Here is a 23,443-nt window from a genome sequence, read left to right as displayed (position 1 = left end):
CGTCTTTTCAAAAAAGAACAAACAAATTGGTATCAACTACCAATAATCATCGCCATGTAATCAAGGAATGTTTGACATGTAACTCTGAAAACGTAATTTACGTGATAGAATGTCCGTGTAAACGACAATATGTAGGGCGGACTAAAAGATCTCTAAAAAAACGTATTTCAGAGCACATCAACAACATACCAAAAGGGTTTGAAAATCACTCGTTATCTTATCATTTTAAAATTAGTCATAACCAGGACCCTTCAGGAATGAGGTTTTTAGCAATAGATAAAGTGGACAAAGAGTGGAGGGGCGGTAACCACATCGAAAAGATGTCCAGGCTCGAAACCAAAAGGATTTTTGAACTTGGTACCCTGTTACCCAAGGGCCTCAATGCGGAATTTGAGCTCTTTGGATTCTTATGAACTCAGAGTGGGCACCCATCTGTTGACGATTAACCGGGCCTTTGTTTACTATGGGCTCAGTTTCTCCTTAATAGATGGGCTCCCACTTATATTATATACAACCCTCAATATTTTGAAGCAAGTCTTTGGAACTTTTTATAACTATCTTGTAATTTCAATATTTGTAACTATTTTGTAATTATTTATACATTTTAACATGATCTATGCTTAATTTTAAATAATCCTTTTTATTGGTTTTATAATACTTTATTTTTGTATTCTACATGTGATTGAAGGAATTCTAGGTAACTAGATTGTGCATACACATAGGTATGTCAAGCATTTGATTATAACATTCATTAGACCAATGGGATATGAGGAGCCCTACAGTTCTATATGCAAAAAAAGAAAAAACGCATATATGCCGCATCAAAAACGCTATGTGCATAGATGCGTTTTTTTAATGGAATATTTATGAGTTCGGTATGGATAAGTGTATGTAATATTGGATCTTTGGCTGATTGCTAAAGGAGGAATATTGTCCATTTTCTGTTCCTGCCACCACTTTTTTCCTATGCATGAAATCAGTTAATAATCATAGACACCTGAATAAATCGTCAGGCCGGATCTGACGTCTGCCAATTTGTCAATGAGACCATGAAACCAACAGGAGGTGCATTATAAAAGAGGGGACTTGAGAGGGGGATGGATACAACTGAGGAAGGGGTGAACACTAGGACCCCGAAACGCGCCTGGTGCTACATCCCCTACTTTTGCTGCAATGAAAGACTAACTATCGACAGCCATCGACCAGAGGTGTGTTGCTTTAAATCGACTAAAGTTGAGAATATAGAGGTGTCGACGAAAGTCTACCAAAGTGATCCTTACCAGCAATAATCTCCTGATAAAATAGTGCTACAAACAACGGAGGCATGTTTGGGGAGTGGATACATCTCGAGGTCTGGCAAAAGGTCAAGTCGATTCAAAGGTACAGTTACTTGCAAGTTGTTCAGTAGCATTTATTTATTAATGATATTGAGGACGGGATTAATAGCACCATATCTATTTTTGCAGATGACACTAAGCTGTGTAGAAATGTACGGTCTATGGAAGATGCCCACAAACTACAAGCTGACCTGAACACTGAGTGATTGGGCATCAACTTGGCAAATGAGGTTCAATGTGGACAAATGTAAAGTTATGCATCTTGGTAGTAATAATCTCTGTGCTTCATATGTCCTATGTGATGTAGCACTGGGAGAGTCACTTATAGACAAGGATTTGATTGTCCTTGTGGATGGTAGATTAAATTACAGCACACAATGTCAATCAGCTGCTTCAAAGGCCACCAGGATATTGTCATGCATTAAACGAGGCATGGACTCGCGGGGCAGGGATGTAATACTACTACTTTATAAAGCACTGGTGCGGCCTCATCTGGAATACGCAGTTCAGTTCTGGGCACCAGTACATAGAAAGGATGCACTGCAGCTGGAAAAAGTACAGAGGAGAGTGACTAAGATGATAAGGGGCATGGAGGGTCTTAGTTATGAAAAAGATTAAAATAATTTAATTTATTTAGTCTTGAGAAGAGACGTCTAAGGGGGGGACATGATTAACCTATACAAGTATATAAATGGGCCATACAAAAAATACGGCTAAAAGCTGTTCCATGTAAAATGTGCTCAAAAGACAAGGGCGCACTGCCTCCGGCTAAAGAAGAAAAAGTTCAGTCTCCAGAAGCGTCAAAGCTTCTTTACTGTAAGAACTGTGAATCTGTGGAGTAGACTTCCTCAGGACGTGGTCACAGCAGAAACAGTGGACACTTTCAAAAAGGGTTTAGACGAATTTTTAAAAGTAAAAAACATAAATGCTTATGAAAACGTGTAGAAATATGAGTCTTACTTCCTTCTGGGATTTGCGTCCCCACCTATCACTTGGTTGAACTTGATGGACATTTGTCTTTTTTCAACTGTATTAACTATGTAACTATGTAACCTCTGTTCTAACCCTCAGCTGCCTGCCCTGACCTCGTGATATCAGATCGCACAAACTCTGGCTGCCCTGATCTTGGCCTATCCTTGACCTGGGTTTGCCTGATCCTCTGATCCTCGTGGGTCAGATGTCACTTGAACAGAAACTACTCTAAGAGGTAGCAGCCTAGTTTTTCTCCTGCAGCACAGATTCCTGTATAGGGCTTAAATTTTGAAAATTAGGATGCCACTTAGATAATGCCCTAGGGAGTAGCCTCAAGTAAAACTATTCAAGTGGCACAGTGGACCCACATCTGCTTTGTAATAAATAGTATATTTGGCTAAACTTGCTAGGCAGGTTGAACACATATCCTTACACCACCTGATGGATGGCATATATAGCAGTAACCAAAAACTGTTCTGCACTTATTTACCGCATTATACTACTCCTCTTACCCATGTCTTTCTCTTTATACTATTGGGAAGAAGGAATGCAAATGAGCTCTTTACAAGATCTGATGCCACCAGATGTAAGGCAGCTATCAATGCTCCAACCTTTAAATAGGCCTTGAGACATGACTTGGATAAGCCAGCATCTCATCTCCAGACAGCTGTTTCTGGGTGATTGCTCATCATCAGTGCAGAGAGTACTGGCTTAACTGGGTGAGATCCCTAAGTCAGGATTTGGAACACATCTGTATGTGAAGCAGCCTGAAAAATTCTAAAGAAAGGTCCTTCACCTGAGGACAAGCCCCGCCTCAATGAGGACATAACCTGAAGCAGTAATTATATGCGAGACAATATAGTAGATATAGGGCACAAAGTAAAAATGTACTTTAATTCTCAATCCATTAAAATTTGTTGGTGTATATGCACTCAGCAACAGTTGTTTAGCTCTACTCTTCTTGGTGATTTCTGCTGATCCTCTACATTGTTGTATGAACTGTGCTGTGAAAATTAAATCTACTGCAAATTCTGTGGTTGTCCTGCTTGGGAAGAAATTAGAGAAGCTGTGAGTGCCAGGGCACTTCCTTTGGAAGTGTTGATTATATGTACAGATATGCATTTAATCACTTTTTTCAGATAAAATTTAGGAGTCACCTATACCCACCAGTAGTGCTCCAACTTGTCATTGCTGCTATATGACTTATTCTACCTTTTTTTGTGATTACTACTGTACCATGCCCTGGCATGTTGCGGTAGATTTTCACAATTGTGTTCAATGGGACTTACAGAATCTCAAATACCCTATAAAAAAAAAAAATTGGGTAGATTATTTAACCCCTTTCTGCCCAGTGTTATACATTTACAGCGCAGGGAAGGTCTTTAAAGAGGGCACTTGTGAGCGCAGCTGGTGCCATTGGCGCTGAGTGCCTGCTGTTTTAAACAACAGACATCCAGGGATAATGTATGTGACTTCCACGATAATGTTGATCGCACACATTTAAATTCTCAAGTACCATTGAATGTGGGGATCGGCGGAGCCGAATAGTGTGTGCGGCAGCCTTGGTCCTCCCAAAGTATCCAAGGCTGCCGCACATAAGTTCCTATGGAGAAGTCATACACACCCCAAGATGGTATCAATGAAAAGTACATATCATCCCGCAAAAAAAAATTGCCCTCACACAGCTCCGGACACATACTGTAACTACAAAAAAATTATAGGGTTCATAATATAGCGACAAAGAGAAAAAAAATATTTTTTAAAAGGCTTTTATTATTTTTTTAAGTATTAAAACTAAAGAAAAACTACACAAATCTGGTACTGCCATAATCGTACTGACCTAGAGAATGAAGGTAACAAGTCAGTTTTACGGCATAGGGAAAAAATAAAACTGCATTTTTTTCCAATACCACCTCATTTGGAATGTTTTTCCCCACTTCCCACTACATCGTCTGCAATATTAAATGATCCCATTAGTAAGTACAACTTGGCCTGCAAAAAACAAGCCCTTATACGGATATGTGAACAGAAAAATAAAAAAGTTATGGCCTCGGAAAGACAGTGAATGAGAAAGAAAATGCAAAAACAAGAAAAACCCTACCGGGTGAAGGGGTTGACAGACTACCCTGCTTTTTATAAATGGTTCAGGTGGTGGTATACTCTTTCCCCAGGGACCTGCCTTATCAAAGTCACTGCAGAGACCCAATAATTAATCATCTTGTAGTGTCTTGCTGCTGCCTGTGAGCTGGTAATATTTGTATGTACAGTGGGCCCCCGGATGAATTTTAGTAGTGGACCCAAAGCACCCCAGCCCGAGACTGCTCTTTGATGTGTAAACTAGTGTGAAACTCTATTGGGCTTTACACAGGATATGTCCTTTTATGACACAGGGCATACTTCCTCATCATGTAGACATATATATATATATATATATATATATATACAAAAAGTGAAAGCCATGGATTACATCAGGCCCATACTAATAATAAAATGTGCATCACTCGTGTTATTGTACATTTGGTATATAGCAAGAATGATGGCTGTACAAAACAGTTTATAACACCTTCCTTTTGTCATGCGCCTTCATCGTGCCATCACAATGATGAAGTAGACACATTTGCAACATGTTGTATCATATAGTTCACCTACTATCTTGCTTCCTGTTTGAGGACTGCACAAAAGGTAGGATGCACCAAATAAGCATACTTACCAGTGACAGAACTATACCTCAATCTAGTGTTTCCTTTTACTCCGCAGAAAGCATCTGCAGCAATGCCAGCACTGACAGGTATGTGCTTATTGATAAAGAGATTTACTACATGTATGATTGTTTTACTACATGTGTTTTTTTTTTTTCTCATTTGTTGTATCGTCCGAATTAAAAAAATATCTACTGTAAAACCCGCACAATGTGATTGCGCAGTTTGTTATATATCATTACTAGAAGACAGGTATTACAAAAATCGAGATATCTTCCATGCCTCTCTTTGTAGGTTCTACAGTATTCCTGGTTGCCCCTAAAATAGAAATCATTGCAACTGCACTGAAAACGGATCTCACAAGCGGACCCAGAAACGCCAGTGTGAAAGTAGCCTGCATGTGTTATTAATTGGGAGAGGGGAATAAGCCACTGCTGAACAAACTTTGGCCAAACATCTAATATGCACATTGAATGGCCAGCCAAACCTTAGTCTAATGTGTAACTCTTGATTGTAGAAGATAAAAGTAGACGGCACTTACCACTGTCAGAAGTTTCTTCTTTATTCCTCCATAGAGGTACAAACATACATAGGGCTGGGGCGAACACACATGTCTCGGAACGCTAGACTGTAGCGACAGCTTTTTCCAGCTACGTCTAATATGTACGGCCACCAGACAGCTAGTGTGTTATCTGGTGGCTCATGTAAGAAGTACTGTAGTTGGAACATAGACTGTTGTACATTTCATAATTATTCAAGATATTGCATGCTTACTTATAGATGACATTCAGGTTACAACCACATGGAGCGGTCATGTCATAGTTGTGATGTGGCCATGCTGGGTTCCAATAAAGTGTGGCCGAAAGGGCTGCAGTGGGCTCTAATGAAACTAGTGAAGACTGTTCAGTCTGAATTGTTACTGGAGATGTGTTATTGAAGATGCCATGCGGCCATTAACAACACAGACCCTCTGAACAGTGTAGTCTTCATTCGTTAAATTAGAGCCTGCTGCAGCCCTTTTGGCCTCACTGTACTCGACTGCAGCAGTGACACGATTAGTGTTGAGTGAATTAAAGTCCACGAAGTGCAATTTGATCAGAATTTTAGGGAAAAGTTTATTTACCGCAAAGCAAAATTTCCTTGTGCTTTGTTATAACGAATAGATTTTCTCTGAATGGTGGTAAAAAAAAAAAATCAAACTTATCTTATCTACTGGAGCGAGAAGAGCCGGCCACCGCCATCTTGATTGAAGATCCCGCACAAAATCCCACGTGCAGTGACATATGACGTCATCGCGTCAGCTGGTGTGGTGATGTCACTGAACACGAGTTTTCACGTGGAACCTTCAATCAAGATGGCAGCGGCCAGCTCTTTGCAATCAAATGGATGACGGTAAGTATGATTTTATTCATTTGTTTTATTTTACACTGTAATATTGCTGCCAGATGCCACTATCGCTAGCAGCCAAGTCAAATTTTTCAATACTTCGCTCATCACTTGACACGACCATACCATGTGGTTACGTTTATTGTGTGAAAATCTTACTTGTTCATGCATGACCATACTCTTCAATAGATTTTCAAAATTTACAGCAAACTAGAATATAGAGTACAAACAAAATCACCTAATAGCCATATATCCTGAGATATTATCCAGAGTATATGTTATTATGTACATAGGACACAGACACTTTCTGGAACCATATAGTAACTTTATCAATTCCATGATCTATCCATGATGTGTAGATATAACAAAATGACATAATTTGCAGAGCAAATGGGTAAAATAGGGACTGCTCAAAAGAGGGACATTTGAATAAGATTGTGTTATCCGGCAGCATAATACTATACAGTACATATAAATTATGTTAATATGCCTGTTTTTTTTTTTTCTAAATCCAACATTATTATGATACATAACAGATTTTATAGAATCCTAGGTCAGAAATATCTGAAGTTCTTCACACACTTGATATAGCTCCCGACTGACAGGTACACCTTCTGACTCCCCCATAAACATACATGCCTGCAGAGCATGAGATTTTTTTAGTAGTAGAGGGAAAGCCGCTGTCAGAGCCCTGTAGCAGCAGGTTATCCCTGGCATGTTGAAATCCTCATCTATTTTCCCCCCTAACATCTGCCCTCAGGTCACAGTTGGGAGATCCTCATGCACATTACATTGTGTTGGAGATCCTTGGTGGCAACATCATTGGTTTTGGAGAACTGTTATCTAATGTGTATGGGTAGCTTAAGGAAATCTATAAGTTCTATGTGACATATAGGTCATTCAGGACAGTTTTTGAAACTGAAGCTGAGTTTCGTACTGTCAGTATAGGCTGTAACATGGCTATTTATTACATTATGCTGTAACATCGATAAATGAGCATAATCTTTACAGACAACTTGTTTGAAGTCAAACTTTTCCTAAACTTATCGCTTTACTGGTATTGAGATCTACAGTACATTTAGACTTGTCTTCATTCTTTTCTGAAACATATTTTTCACTTCTTTCATTTTTTGTTACGCCCATGTTATTTTTTTTTCTACAGCGCCAACCCATAGTAAAAAAACATGATGTAACATCTGTTTTCGGGCATGGTTTTCTTTGATCTATCTGGATCATATGTCATCTGGAACAAGAGAGATTACATGTAACAACAGTGGTTTTTGTAACCTTATTTTATTCTGTTTCCATTGCAGTAGAAAAGGAACAAAGAATTGAGTAGATAGTAAATACCTTAAAACATTTTAAAGAGCATCTATTATCAGGATTTGACGGCATTAGAATACCAATTAGGAAGTGTTAGAAATGGCTGAGGTGATGTAAGGAGATACAAATGTATTCCAGTTATTCAAGATCTGGTGAAAATTATTTATTAATCTGATCTGTCGAGACCCCTTTACATGGGCAGACTTTACAGGCAATAACCAGGAAAGGACTGTTTGTCCTTGATCACTTGTCCGCATGCAGATGCATTATATCTGTGCAGTAGATCACTGTTTACACAGGACGATCTGGTGCCAAACAGAGATGATTTTGGTGTCTGCATCAATGTTGCTTTCACTTATTGAACAGGCTCATTGGGTGATTAATGACACCTTTACAAGGGGCCAATTATCAGGAATCAGAGTTTGTATCAACCTTCCAAAAAATTGGCATTATAATCAGCCAAAGGGACCTTAGGAAAGAAAGTTCTTCAGTTTGTTTATTTCTTAGGGACCATTAGAGGCAATATACAGACAGTGAAGGGAAATGAACCAGGCATTGCATAATAGACAGACTATATAAATGTTACTATTACTCCAATTTTGATCACACACCCCATATCCTAGTCCATTTTTCCCCTCTTTTTCTTTGTTTATATAGCACCTTCTCATATCTGTTAGTCTTATTGACCAAGTTTAACCATATAACCAGATTTGTAATATTTTGTGTAAACCAGACCCGTGTTGCCAAGAACATTATTTTTATTAGAAGAATCTTTTTATATTAATGGCAATTTATCTTATAAAAAGGTCACCCAAAATCCAGCATTCCACCCTAAAAGAAATCGCTACTTTCAATTTTTGGGTAATAAAGTTATAAACTGCCCCCCAATATTCTTTTAGTTCTGGACAAAACCAGAACATTATGCAAATAATCAGCCCTAGGTGAAGAACACCATGGACAATTAGAAGTATTTCTTAACCCACATTTATTGAGCCATACTGGCGTGACATAGTTTCTACATTATGTAGAATGTTAAATTGAACCAAAACATGATTAAAATCGTGAGAAACTAAACTTAAATTAGACAATATATTTTCCCCATCATCTATTTGTATCATTGGACAATCAGCTCCCCAAGCTCTTTGTCCAGGGGAGTGAATATTAAATAGTGCTTTAACAAAAAGTTTAGAGTTGAGCGCTCTTGACCTTGTGACCTAAATTCCCCATTAATTCATTTAACAGTGTGGAAGTATCTATCTCTAGTAGAACTTTTTATCAATTAGAAAGTGCCGACCGCAACTGAAAATATCTAAACCAAGATAGATTAGTGATAGTCTCTCTCTGTGCTAACTCCAAAAACGAAAGTACCTCTCCATTCCTCACCACCTGTGCAACATATACAATATTATTTTTTTGCCAATACTGATCCCCTACCAATTCATCCAATACCTAAAAGTAATAATTATACCAAAGAGGGGTACAAGATAGAGATCCCTTTATTCCCAACCATCCTCTAATAGTGTCCCAGGACTTAGTAAACAATTTCCCAGCCTCTCTATAATCCTGTTTTATATTAGATATTTACCCAGATTCCAATAAGGTGAACATGCTATCATATAGAGATCTACTACTAACCAAAGAACTACATAGTGGACTTTTCTTCCATTCCGAGTAGAGCCATAGCTGTGCAGATAAAAAAAACAACTAAAAATATGGAAGATTCAGCCCTCCCTGCTCTATGGGCTTCTAAAGATATTGCACTTTAAAGGGAACCTGTCACCGGGATTTTGTGTATAGAGCTGAGGACATGGGTTGCTAGATGGCCGCTAGCACATCTGCAATATCCAGTCCCCATAGGGACAGGGACAGGAGTCATTTCAGGTTAATTTGCATATTTATCAAATCCTTTTTTTTTTACACAATAAAAGCACACAGAGCTATGGGGACTGGATATTGCGGATGTGCTAGCGGCCATCTAGCAACCTATGTCCTTAGCTCTATACACAAAATCCCGGTGACAGGTTCCCTTTAAGTCTTACACGCTTCCTGCCCCAGAGTAGGTCATTAATAATTCTCTCCATTAGTTTAAAAATGTATCCTCAATTCCTAAGAATATAGAGGAGCTGGGGTAAAATCACCATCTTAACTAGGGATATTCTATCAGCTATGGATAAAGGGAGTCTAAGCCATATTGCAATTTTGGACCTCAATTTACTTAACAAAAGAACCAAGTTAAGGTGCAAATAATCTTCGACCTTAGGCAATATCATCATACCCAAACATTCAAAAGAATCCGAAGTCCTAAATGTACTCAAAGAGCCCTCACTGGAGAGATCAAATCTATCTATAGGCATAAGCGTGGTTTTTGCCCAATTAATATCAAGACCCAAAACTTCGCCAAAGGAATTAACTATTTGAATAATTATTGGGAGTGTAATATTGGTATTAAGTATATAGAATAACACATCATCTGCATATAATGAGATGCGATCCTCTATTCCTGATATGCCAAACCCTTCGATCCTGGAATCTTGCCTTATCCTAGCCGCAAGAGGCTCAATATAAATATCAAATAATAGAGGAGATAAAGCTATTTGTCAAACTCCCATTAATATTCAAACTCTCCTTAGGGGAAATAAAGCTTAATCATACTTATAAACCTATCTCCAAATCCCATTTTTTCTAAAACCTTCCAGAGAAATCTCCACTCCACCCTATTAAAGGCCTTAGAGGCATCAAGAGACAGGATGGAGCGAGAACCCCCCCCCCGGAGGATCGTTATTCGCAAACAGGCGATGAAGATTATAATGAGTACTAGTGTTGGTCGAGCACCAAAGTACTCAGGTGCTCGAGTAGAACACCTTGGGATGCTCGGGTGCTCCACTGAGCACCTGAGCACAATGGAGGTCAATGGGAGAACCTGAGCTTTAAACTAGGCACCCCCTTATCTGAAGAGAGTATGGTTCATAGGAAAAGGTCAGAAATTGATGAAAACACCACCGAAATGGTTCGGGAACAGCATGGGAAGAATGTCTGGATGCAACTTGGACTCCAAGGTCACTGCTGGGAACACTTTTGTCCGAGTAGTACGGCACTTTTACAAACTGACAATAATACACACCAAACCGAAGATAACATCGATTTTAGAGGAAAAATTGTTAGGAAACATTCTTTCCTGTATATATACTTTTATATAAAGTGCAAGTGCTGCCAAAAATTACAAGGAAGAGGCACTCCGATACAAACTGTATATCACATAAAGGAGGGCCTCATTCACATTGTGGTACAATTGTTCAGGTAGTGGGACTCCTACACTCATAAAGCTTATGCACTTTGCAGGGAAAGGGCTGCCAAAAATTACAAGGAACCAGCACTCCAATACACCCTTAATTACACATAAAGGAGGGCATCATACACACCTTTGAAAAATTATGATTGCTGGCCTGCTGGTGACCCTCAGAAACATTAGGAGTAAGGGCCTGCTGGTGACCCTCTAAAACATTAGGGGAGAGGGCCTGCTGCTGATCTGACCATCTAAAACCTTAGGGGTGGGGGTCGGCTGTTGAGCTGAGCATCTGAAACATTAGGGGTGAGGGCCTGCTGCTGAGCTGACCATCTAAAAAAATTTGTGGGTGAGGGCCTGCTGCCAAACTGACCATCTAAAAAATTTGGTGGGCGAGGGCCTGCTGCCGAACTGACCATTTAAAATATTTTGTGGGCGAGGGTCTGCTGCCGAGCTGACCATCTAAACAATTTTTTGGTCGAGGGCCTGCTGCCGAGCTGACCATCTAAAAAAATTTGTGGGCGAGGGCCTGCTGCCAAGCTGACCATCTAAAAAAAATTGTGGACGAGGGCCTGCTGCCGGGCTGACCATCTAAAAAAAATTGTGGGCAAGGTGTCACGAGGGTGTCAAGAGCCACGTCTGACTCTGTTATACCCGGGGTCAGGAAGTCGCAGCGGGTGGCTGCGCGCCCTATGTCTAAAGATCACGTTGTTTCTTAGTGATTGTTTTCTGTGTTTGCCTTGCAATCCTTTTTGTCTGACTCGGATCCGTAGCTTCTCCTCCTCAGCTGTTTCTTGTCTGCCACTCCCAACCTCCTTATATTCTCCTCTCACACTTCTCTAGTTGCCAGTTATAGAGCTTCCTGCCTGGACCTCTTTACTGACCCACTGGATCTGTGAATCCTGGTTGTTGTTCCAGAGTGCTACCCTCCGGATCCCTGTTGGGCTTTTTGTTGTCTCCTGTTGTCGCCCACCTGGGATTATATGTTTAGTCTGTATTGTCTGTCCTCCCCTTGGTGTTTTCCTTTAGAGCTAGTGGTGCGGACTAGTGTTCCCACCGCCCTGTTCACTATCTAGGGCTCATCTTAGGGAAAGCCAGGGTTTTAGGCACGTGATCGGCGTACGGGTGAGGAACCCGTCCAGGGACGTCAGGGCAGCCAGGTGCCAGCCGCAAGGTGAGTCAGGGGTCACCACCTTCCCTCTCACTTGGGCAGGGCCTTCCTCTTTCCCTCCCTCTGTGTCACGTATGTGATAGGCACGCCGATCGTGATATTATAACTGGCCCTTATTTTTTTATTTATTTTTCTCTCTACTTAGAATCCAATATGGATCCTATTGCTGCTTTGGCAAAACAGCTTCAAGGCCTGTCTTTGGAGGTGGCAGGATTGAAGGCGTCTGTCCTCCAACAACAGCAGCAAATGCAGCAGACCGCAAGCCCAGCGGTTGCTATGGGTAACCAGGTTGTTACAGAACTCAAGGTTGTTCTTCCTGACAGATTTTCTGGGGGAAGGGACAAATTTGTGACGTTCCGTGAGGCCTGCAAATTATATTTTAAGCTGTGCCCTTACTCCTCAGGTAATGAAGAACAGCGGGTGGGGATTGTTATTTCCCTGCTTCAGGGGGACCCGCAATCCTGGGCGTTCTCGTTACCCCCTGGTTCCCAGGCTCTCCGGTCAGTGGAGGGATTTTTTGGGGCTTTGGGTCTCATATATGATGACCCTGACCGAGTCGCCCTGGCTGAGTCGAAGTTACGGAGACTCCTACAGGGAGATCGGCCAGCAGAGGAATATTGCTCAGAGTTCCGTAGGTGGGCTACGGATACTCAGTGGAACGACCCGGCTCTCAGGAGTCAGTTCTGCTCTGGGTTATCTGAAAGGGTTAAGGATGCGCTGGCGCTGTATGAGACCCCCCTTTCCCTTGATGCTGTTATGTCCCTCTCTATCAGAATAGATAGACGTCTTAGGGAGAGATCGAAAATTCCTGAGCAATTGGTAACCTCTCCCAAGCAGCAGTTAGTCTGTACTGACTTAGATGAGCCTATGCAGCTAGGAGGAACTTCTCGTCAGGTCCGTCCTCCTGAGGTTCGCCGTAGGTGGGGGGCTTGTTTTTTCTGTGGGGGGAGGGGTCATTTCATTAATGTCTGTCCCTCCTTTCTCAAAAACAAAAGACCGTCGGAAAACTACTAACCCCAGGCTGTGCGGAGGATGTCAGCCGGGGGGTATACGTTTCCTCCATACGAACATCTCAATTTGTGTTGCCAGCGGTTATTGTTTTTGGTGTTAAGACGGAGTCTATTTCTTTTTTTCTAGACAGTGGAGCAGGGGTAAATTTGATAGATGCCCATTTTGCCCGCACTATGGGTTTGTCTCTCTGTACGCTGCAGAGACCTATTCCCATATTCGCTATTGATTCTGCTCCTCTGTCTCAGAGAAACCTCACTCACATTGTCCATAACTTACACCTTCGGGTAGGGGACCACCATAATGAGTGTCTTTCATGTTACGTTCTGGAGGGCCTTCCCTCTCCTGTGGTATTGGGTCTTCCCTGGTTGGTAGCGCACAATCCAGTGGTGGATTGGCAGGCCAGGGAGATATTGGAGTGGAGTGAGCAATGCAGAGAGAATTGCTTAAATAACAATTGCTTAATCGCCTCCATAGCTTCCCTACCTACATTTATTTCGGACTTTGAGGACGTTTTTTCTGAAAAGGGTTGTCAGAAGCTACCACCTCATCGTCCTTATGATTGCCCGGTTAACCTGATTCCCGGTGCAAAATTACCCAAGTCCAGGTTGTATAATCTTTCGGGTCCCGAGAGACAAGCCATGAAAGATTATATCTCCGAGAGTCTGGCTAAGGGACACATCAGACCCTCTTCTTCATCCGTGGCTGCAGGGTTTTTCTTTGTTAAAAAGAAAGATGGGGGCCTGCGTCCTTGCCTAGATTTCCGTGAGCTAAACCGGATAACCATCCGAGACCCATACCCTCTTCCTCTCATTCCTGACCTTTTTAATCAGATTGCAGGTGCTAGGTGGTTCTCCAAACTTGATCTTAGGGGGGCCTACAATCTGATTCGTATCAAGGAAGGGGATGAGTGGAAGACAGCTTTTAACACCCCTGAGGGGCATTATGAAAATTTAGTCATGCCTTTCGGTCTGACCAATGCCCCTGCTGTCTTCCAACATTTCGTTAATGATATTTTTAGTCATCTCATCGGCAGGTTTGTAGTCATATACCTAGATGATATCTTAATTTATTCGGCTGATCTGAAAACACATGAAGTACATGTCAGGCAAGTACTGCAGGTCCTACGGACGAATAAATTATATGCGAAAATTGAAAAATGTGTCTTCGCCGTTCAAGAAATACAGTTCCTGGGATATCTATTATCTGCTTCAGGTTTCCGTATGGATCCTAGGAAGGTCCAGGCAATTTTAGATTGGGATCTTCCTGAGAACCATAAAGCTCTACAACGGTTTTTGGGTTTCGCAAATTTCTATAGAAAGTTCATTAAAAATTATTCAGTGATCGTTAAACCCCTTACTGACATGACTAGGAAGGGGACTGATTTTTCTAAATGGTCTGACGCCGCTAAAATTGCATTTTCCTCTCTAAAAGAGAGATTTACCTCGGCACCTGTTCTAATTCAACCTGATGTCTCCCAGCCTTTTATTGTTGAAGTAGATGCGTCAGAGGTGGGAGTGGGGGCTGTATTGTCTCAGGGTCCGTCTCCTGGCAAATGGCGTCCTTGCGCTTTCTTTTCCAAAAAGTTATCTACAGCAGAAAAGAACTATGATATTGGAAATAGGGAACTGTTGGCGATTAAACTGGCGTTTGAAGAGTGGCGTCACTTCTTAGAGGGAGCAATCCACCCCGTCACGGTGATTACGGATCACAAAAACCTTCTGTACCTAGAATCGGCTAAGCGTCTCACCCCTAGACAAGCTAGGTGGTCGCTATTCTTTACCAGATTTAACTTTGTAATCACCTATCGTCCTGGGGCAAAAAATACCAAGGCAGACGCATTATCTCGTAGTTTCCCTGGAGGGGGTAATGTTAGTGATCCGGTACCCGTTTTACAAAGAGGAGTGGTTGTCTCTGCTGTACACTCTGTTCTAGAGGGAAAGGTGTTAGAGGCCCAGGGGGACGCACCGGCCTCTTGCCCCTCAGAGAAATTGTTTGTACCGTTAAACCTGCGTCTTGAATTATTAAAGGAACATCATAATTCGGCACTTGCTGGGCACCCGGGTAGTAAAGCAACCTTGGAGCTATTGTCTCATCGTTTTTGGTGGCCAAGGTTGCGTCAGGATGTAATGGATTTCGTGTCTACTTGTGCACGCGCGAAAGTCTCTCATACACGTCCAGCAGGGTCTTTATTGCCACTTTTCATCCCCAATAGGCCATGGACACATCTGTCAATGGATTTCATCACTGACTTACCGTTGTCTGCGGGTAAAACAGTTATCTTGGTAGTAGTAGACAGGTTTAGCAAAATGGTACACTTTATTGCGCTACCCGCACTTCCTAATGCTAAGACTCTTGCTCAGGTGTTTATCAGTGAAATCGTGAAGCTTCACGGGGTCCCTTCCGATGTGGTTTCGGATCGGGGAACCCAGTTTATTTCTAAGTTTTGGAAAGCTTTTTGTTCCCGTTTGGGGGTACACTTGTCCTTTTCCTCAGCTTTCCATCCTCAGTCGAATGGACAGACTGAGCGTACCAACCAAAACCTAGAAACATATTTAAGGTGTTTTGTGTCTGAAAACCAAGAGGTGTGGTCATCATATTTACCGTTAGCCGAGTTTGCCATAAATAATCGCTGTCAGGAATCCACTGGCAAGTCACCATTTCTTGGTGCATACGGTTTTCATCCCCAATTTTGTACTTTCAAAGAGGGGGGGTCTTCTGGGGTTCCCGAAGAGGAACGGTTTTCTTCATCTCTTTCATCGGTATGGCAGAAGGTGCAAGCTAACTTGAAAAATATGAGTGGTAAATATAAATGCATGGCCGATAAGAAACGGTCGCCAGGTCCGGACCTAGGAGTGAATGACTATGTGTGGTTGTCTACTAGGAATATTAAGTTGAAGGTTCCCTCTTGGAAACTGGGCCCTAGGTTCATTGGTCCTTATAAAATAGTAGCCGTCATTAACCCGGTGGCTTTTCGCCTGGAGCTACCTCAGACTTTTAAGATCCATAACGTCTTCCATAAGTCGTTACTCAAGAAGTATGTTCCACCTCTAGAACCATCACCGCTGCCACCTCCTCCTGTTATTGTGGATGGTAATCTGGAGTTTCAAATATCCAGAATTGTTGATTCTCGTCGGGTCCGCCGCTCTCTTCAGTATCTGGTGCATTGGAGGGGTTACGGTCCCGAGGAAAGAATGTGGGTTCCAGCGTCAGAGGTAAACGCCAACAGGTTAATTCAGGCTTTCCATGCCTCTCATCCTGAGAGACCTGGTCCTGAGTGTCCGGAGGCCCCTCGTGAAAGGGGGGGTACTGTCACGAGGGTGTCAAGAGCCACGTCTGACTCCGTTATACCCGGGGTCAGGAAGTCGCAGCGGGTGGCTGCGCGCTCTATGTCTAAAGATCACGTTGTTTCTTAGTGATTGTTTTCTGTGTTTGCCTTGCAATCCTTTTTGTCTCACTCAGGGATCCGTAGCTTCTCCTCCTCAGCTGTTTCTTGTCTGCCACTCCCAACCTCCTTATATTCTCCTCTCACACTTCTCTAGTTGCCAGTTATAGAGCTTCCTGCCTGGACTTCTATACTGAGCCACTGGAGCTGTGAATCCTGGTTGTTGTTCCAGAGTGCTACCCTCCGGATCCCTGTTTGGCTTTTTGTTGTCTCCTGTTGTCGCCCACCTGGGATTATATGTTTAGTCTGTATTGTCTGTCCTCCCCTTGGTGTTTTCCTTTAGAGCTAGTGGTGCGGACTAGTGTTCCCACCGCCCTGTTCACTATCTAGGGCTCATCTTAGGGAAAGCCAGGGTTTTAGGCACGTGATCGGCGTACGGGTGAGGAACCCGTCCAGGGACGTCAGGGCAGCCAGGTGCCAGCCGCAAGGTGAGTCAGGGGTCACCACCTTCCCTCTCACTTGGGCAGGGCCTTCCTCTTTCCCTCCCTCTGTGTCACGTATGTGATAGGCACGCCGATCGTGATACAAGGGCCTGCTGCCGAGCTGACCATCAAAAAATTTAGGGGTGAGGGTCTGCTATTGAGCTGAGCCTCTCAAACACTCTCAAACATTATGGTTGAAGGCTTGCTGGTGAGCTGACCCTCTAAAACATTAGGAGCGAGGGCAGCCTACTAAGCATGTTGATATGATGGAGGAGGAGGACGAGAAAAGGGAGATTGAGCCATATACCCTTTTTAGTGGTGAAAGAGGTGCATGGGAATACCGTGTTTTCAATACATCATAAAAGCCACATTTATAGTGGCTTTATGTTCAGCCGCTTTCCTCTGGTGGAGTAGAGAAGTCAGGGGCAATCCAGGCCTTGTTCATTTTTATAAGAGTCAACCGGTCAACATTTTCAGTTGACAGGCAGATGCGCTTATCAGTCATTATGCCCCTAGCAGCACTAAATACACGCTCTGACAAAACGCTTGTGGCGGGGCAGACCAGCACCTCCAAGGCGTAGAGAACCAGTTCATGCCACGTGTCCAGCTTGGACAACCAATAGTTGTAAGGCACACAGGAATCACTGAGGATGCTGACACGGTCTCCTACATACTCCTTCACAATCTTACAAAAATTTTCCCTCCTTGTGACACTAGGCCGTGCATCAGGGTGAGGGTGCTGGCGGGGTGTCATAAAACTGTCCCAGGCATTGGAGAGTGTTGCCCTGCGTCTGTTGGAATTGCTGTGTGTTCCCCTTGTCTCCACTGCTCAGTTGGCCAAGAAACTACGTACTCTGCAGCCAGCGTTGTCAGCTGGAAATGCTTGGAGCATTTTTTCCACAAGGACCTTCTGGTATTGCACCATTTTGCTCGTCCTCTCCACCACAGGAATGAGAGATGAGAAGTTCTCTTTGTAGCGGGGTTCGAGAAGGGTGAACAACCAGTAATCGGTGTTGGCCAAAATCCATACAACATGAGGGTCACGGGAAAGGCAGCCTAACATAAAGTCAGCCATGTGTGCCAGAGTCCCAACAGACAAGACTTTGCTGTCCTCATCAGGAGGATAACTCTCAATCTTCTCCTCCTCCTCTTCTACCCATCCACGCTGAACAGATGGAATAAAACTTCCATGGGTACTACTCTCTGTAGCGGAGGCAACCATCTCCTGCTCCTCCTCCTCCTCATCATCCAATTTGCGCTGAGAGGATGAACTGAGGGTGGTCTGGCTATCACCATGTGTACTTTCTACCCTCATTTCTACCTCATCCACATGCAAAGCGTCCACCTTAATTGTGAGCAGCGAGCATTTGAGTAGACACAGATGTGGGATAGTTACGCTGATAATAGCGTTATCACCTCTCACCATCTGTGTTGATTCCTCAAAGTTTCGTTAAAACCTCACACAGGTCAGACATCAATGCCCACTCGTCAGTTGTGAAGAGCAGAAGCTGACTGGAAAGGTGATGACCATTTTGCAGTTGGTATTCCACTACTGCCCTCTGCTGCTCACAAAGCCTGGCCAACATGTGGAACGTCGAGTTCCAGCGCATGCTCACGTCGCCCTACAGTCGGTGAGCTGGCAATTGCAAGCGCTGTTGCAGCATTGCCATACCAGCGGATGCTGTCGATGACTTGAGGAAATGGGCATACACGTGGCGGAAATTCACCAGTAGCTCAGGCAAATTGGGGTAGGTTTTGCACGTCTTACAAGCCTGGTCTGAGTGGCTATACCCATACAATTGTGGAGTGAGCCACCCATCCAGGCTTAGCCTGACGAATTCTACATGTGGCAAGCTCGCCACGATTTTAATCTATGAATAATAAAATTTCTTTTAAGCGTATATTCAGGCAGTTAAACATAGGTTTTGAAAAAACACTGAACCACTAGGTTGAACACGTGGGCTAGGCATGGTATGTATGTGAGCTTGCCGAGCTCCAAAGCCCCCACCAAGTTACGGCCATTATCAGACACAACCATGCCTGGTTCTATGTTGAGTGGTGAGAGCCACAGCTCAGTCTGGTCCCTTATCCCCAGCCACAGCTCTGCGGCGGTGTGCTGTTTGTCACCTAAGTAGATCAGTCTAAGCACGGCCTGTTGCCGCTTCCCCACTGCAGTGCTACACTGCTTCCAGCTACTGACTGATGTCTGACTGGTGCTGCAAGATGATAATTCAGAGGTGGAAGTGGAGGAGGAGGCGGAGGAGGAGAAGGGGCGATTGCACCCACTAATGTAGGTGGCGGCGGAAACCCTGATGGAAGTAGGGCCCGCAATCCTTGGCGTCGGTAGCACCTGTGCCATCCTAGGGTACGACTCGCTCCCTGCCTCCACAACGTTCACCCAGTACACTTACCCCTTGGCAAGGGAGTGTCACGACTCTTCCCTCAGGGGAAGCAAAACGCGAAACACGTGTAGGGATCCAGGAGGACTTGGTCTGTATTGATTTTTGTATTTCCCGTAGTCAGTGTTTATAATTTGCACTATGCACTTTACATTGTATTGACTGTTAGCCGTGTAAGAATATACTCTGCACGGTTTGGGATTGTCTTCTGTTATTTGTTTTACAACAGACCAACATAACGTTATCCTGTGTGGCATTGTGCTGCTCATCTATATGTATGGATATGTAACAATTTTTATCATTGTAAGTTAAATAAAAGTTTTTTGTACTTTTTCCCTTTCTTGTGTGTTTCTGTCTGGGTGTGGCCACTTTGGGCTATAAAGCCTCTGTGGAGATCAGAAGTCTGAGGGTACTCCAGGTATGTTGCTGGAGTCATCCTCCTAGTATCCTATTCCATCTGCCAGTGAGGGCCACCCGTGTGGTCATAAAACCCATGTATGATGTCTAGTTGATGTGTTCCTTTCTATGTTTTTTACAGCTATAGATGTCCTGGTTCCCTGTGTGTTTTGTGTGTTCTGTCTCCTTAGTGTTTGTGTGGACAGCAATACCTGGTGCATGGGTTCCAGTCAGCAAGGCTGTGGCAGGTTAGTTTGGAACTAGTGTTGTTCACCTGCCATATCTATATGTCTGTATATATCTCCCCTTCCTTGCAGCTTGGCCAGTGAGACTCCCGTTTCTCCATATCCAGGAGGAACAGGTTGTCTTACCCTGCTCCTAGTAAGGGCCACCCTGAGGGCTAGAAGGGACTTAAAGGTTCCGGAGTATGAGCCATCCCATCATCAGGGTCAGCTCATACAGCTAGGAGTCAGTGTCAGATTAGGGACGTTATAGGAGGTGACCTGCTCCCTGATCCTGTGCTCCTGGCCAAGTGGCGACTAACATCTTCTGGCATCGCACGGCTGAGGGTTTTCCCCATCCTCAGTCGAGACAGGGAGATTGCTGCAAGCGGGTGCTCCGGGGAACAGTTGTGGGCCTTTTTGTTGTGGCCCGGCTTCTCCTTTTTGCCACCCCACTGCCTCTTACAGCCTGTTGCGGTGCTGCGTATCCCTCCCCCTCTGCACTGCTATCCTCGCTCAGCTTGCCACCTTCCCATGTTGGGACTTCATCGTCCAGCACCTCCTCTTCCACTTCCTCACTCTGGTCATCCTCCTGACTTGTTGACCTAACAACAACCTCAGTTATTGACAACTGTGTCTTATCCTCATCATGAACCTCTTGAGAGACCAATTGCGGTTGGCTTATTAGCAACTGTGTCTCATCATCATCACTCCCGTCCCTTACTGCTCGCCTTGCGCATATTAAATGGTATATTTGCTTGCAAGTATGTCACACGTACAGTAGCGCAGGTTTTGTAAGTGTATGTGCAAATAAAGTACACAGAATATCACTGATATTTTTAAGATGCACACACGTTAAACAGGAGGTATAGTGTAAGTAATATTGCTGTCACCACCGCCTAATAAAAAATTACACTGAATGAATGTCACTGATATTCAGGATGCGCACATGGTAAACAGGAGGTAAAGCGCAAGTAATGTCGCTGTCACCATCGCCTAATAAAAAATTACACTGAACGAATGTCACTGATATTTAGGATGGGCACATGTTAAACAGGAGGTATAGTGCAAGTAATGTTGCTGTCACCACCGCCTAATAAAAAATGACACTGAATGAATGTCACTGATATTTAGGATGCACAAACGTTATACAGGAGGTATAGCGCAAGTAATGTCACTGTCACCACCAGCTAATAAAAAAAAAATTACACTGAATGTCACTGATATTTCGGATATGCAAACATTAAACAGGAGATGTAGTCAGGTAATGTAACTGTCCGCAGCGGACACTGTCTACGGAAAAAGTACACTGGATGTCACAGATATTTTTAGGCTGCGCACACGTTAGACAGGAGATGTAGCGCAGATAATGTCGCTGTCTGCAGCGGCCAAACAATTGCAAGCTATTTAGCGCAGGTTGCGCTAAAAATATATATTGCTGCCACACACAATAGTCCTTAAGAGGACTTTTGAGTCTCTAACAAGTATAAAAGCTAAAATATTCCTATTTCACTCTATACACATCTCTCTTCTCCTTCTGCTCTCCAGCTCTCCCTGACTAAGACTGAGCCGAACATGTGTCATAGCGATGACTCGTTCCGAACAGCCAATCACTGTAATGCCAGCAGCCAACATGGCAGTACTTACCTGCACATTTATTGGCTGTGTAGCAGCCAACAAACGTGCGGGGAGAAGACTCGAAGAATTGCTCTCGAGCACACGCTGTATTCGGCCGAACACCGCAATGTGCCAAGCATAGCGATGCTCGAGTCGAACTGGTGTTCGGCCGAGCATGCTCACCCAACACTAATGAGCACCTTTATTCGGAATAAAGCCATTCTAATCTGGATGTATAATTTATTGTAATAACTTTAGCAAACCTTGTAGCCAAAGCCATTGAGAGAAGCTTCACATCCGTATTCAACAAAGATATTGGCCTATAGGACCACATATCTAAAGGATCCTTGCCCTTCTTTAGAATTAGTGTTATCACAGCTTCTGTCATTGATTCCAGAAGGTTACCATACTCCAATAATTCAGTAAATACCCTCAATAAACATGGGAGAATAACCTCCCTATATTTATGGTAAAATTGGTATGGGAATCCATCTGAACCAGGGGAGGAATTTCCCAAACAGGCCTTTATTGCAGCCTCTAGCTCCTGTAGGGAAAGATCAACATCCAGAAATTCTCTTTGAGTGTCTGTAAGGACTGGAAGAGAGATGATTTCCAAATATGAATCGATCACTTGATCTGGAATATTAGTATTTGATTTATTTTTTGTTTGCTCAACAAAAAATTTTTTTATGCTATCTTGATCTTCAATAATTCTACCTTCAGGTAAACAAATGTTTACTATCTTTTTTGGATCCTGATTCGAGATCACCCTAGTCAACAATTTCCCTGGACGGCCAGATTCAGTAAAATATTTTTGTCCCTTAAAAAAAAAGCCTCTGCTGGGCCTTGTCCAATAAGAAAGCGGAATAGTCCTGGCTTGCATTCTTCATGCTTTTTCCAATTCTCCTCTGTTTTATTCCTAGAAAATTCCTTCATGGCGCCTGCCGCTACTTCTTTTAATTCCCTCTCTTTGATATCGTACCCTTTTCTTTAATTAGAAATGTTGCTAATAAATAACTCCCTTATAAAGGACTTGAATGCATCCCATACTAATTTAATTTTTGCCAAGTTAAAATTAGAATCCCAAAAATGGACAATCTCCTGTTCCTTAATTTTATAAATCTCCATTATGGCTATCCAATGGGGATTTAGTCTAAATGGGGCTCTTGCCCTATATTTTTTATCTGTCATAGATACCTCCAGCGAGTACGGTACATGATCCGATAGAGCCCTGGCCTCATATTTCATCCGTTTTATACAACTAAGATGATTTTTATTTATCAAAGCCAGATCTATCCTGGACATGGAATTTCCAGATTTGCTTACACAAGAAAACGCTCTTTTCCCCTTCCCTAAACGCCCCCATACATCAGCAAAGGCCATTGATCCATAAATGTTAGCAACCAATTAAGTACATAGAGAGAGAAAGGTGGAGGAATATAAATAAAGGCCAAAATACAAAATCTTCCAACAAGCTTTCAATAAAGGAAAATAATTTCTTCTGATTGTCAATAGAAGATGCCTCGCAGACAAAACCTATTCTCTTGTGAATTAAAAATGTCACTCCTCTGGAATAACTGGAAAAAGTGAAATAATAAGTCTGCAGGGCCCATCCTCTACCGTACCGTATAGCTTTCTCCTCATTGAAATGGGTATCCACTAGGCAAACAATCACTGGTAAGTGTCTCTGGACCAAATCAGAAACCACCTGTCTTTTTAGCTTATCGCCCAGGCCCCTAACATTCCAAGTAAAAATTTTAATCG

The 23,443-nt window shown here is 43.0% G+C and overlaps 1 protein-coding gene across 1 annotated transcript in view; it reads left to right on the top strand.

Moving 5' to 3' along the window:
* Positions 1-4,977: 4,977 nt before the first annotated feature.
* Positions 4,978-23,443, top strand: part of LOC122933230 (T-cell receptor-associated transmembrane adapter 1) — a 73,054-nt gene continuing 54,588 nt past the window's right edge. The window contains 2 exon segments of the mRNA XM_044288090.1: positions 4,978-4,991; positions 5,067-5,097. Coding sequence (XP_044144025.1) covers positions 5,082-5,097 — 16 coding nt within the window. The 5' untranslated portion in view covers positions 4,978-4,991; positions 5,067-5,081.

This window comes from Bufo gargarizans, chromosome 3 (assembly GCF_014858855.1).
Source record: "Bufo gargarizans isolate SCDJY-AF-19 chromosome 3, ASM1485885v1, whole genome shotgun sequence".
NCBI lineage: Eukaryota > Metazoa > Chordata > Amphibia > Anura > Bufonidae > Bufo > Bufo gargarizans.
The sequence above is the reverse complement of the archived record's forward strand: the minus strand, read 5'-3'. Positions and strand labels throughout refer to the sequence as shown.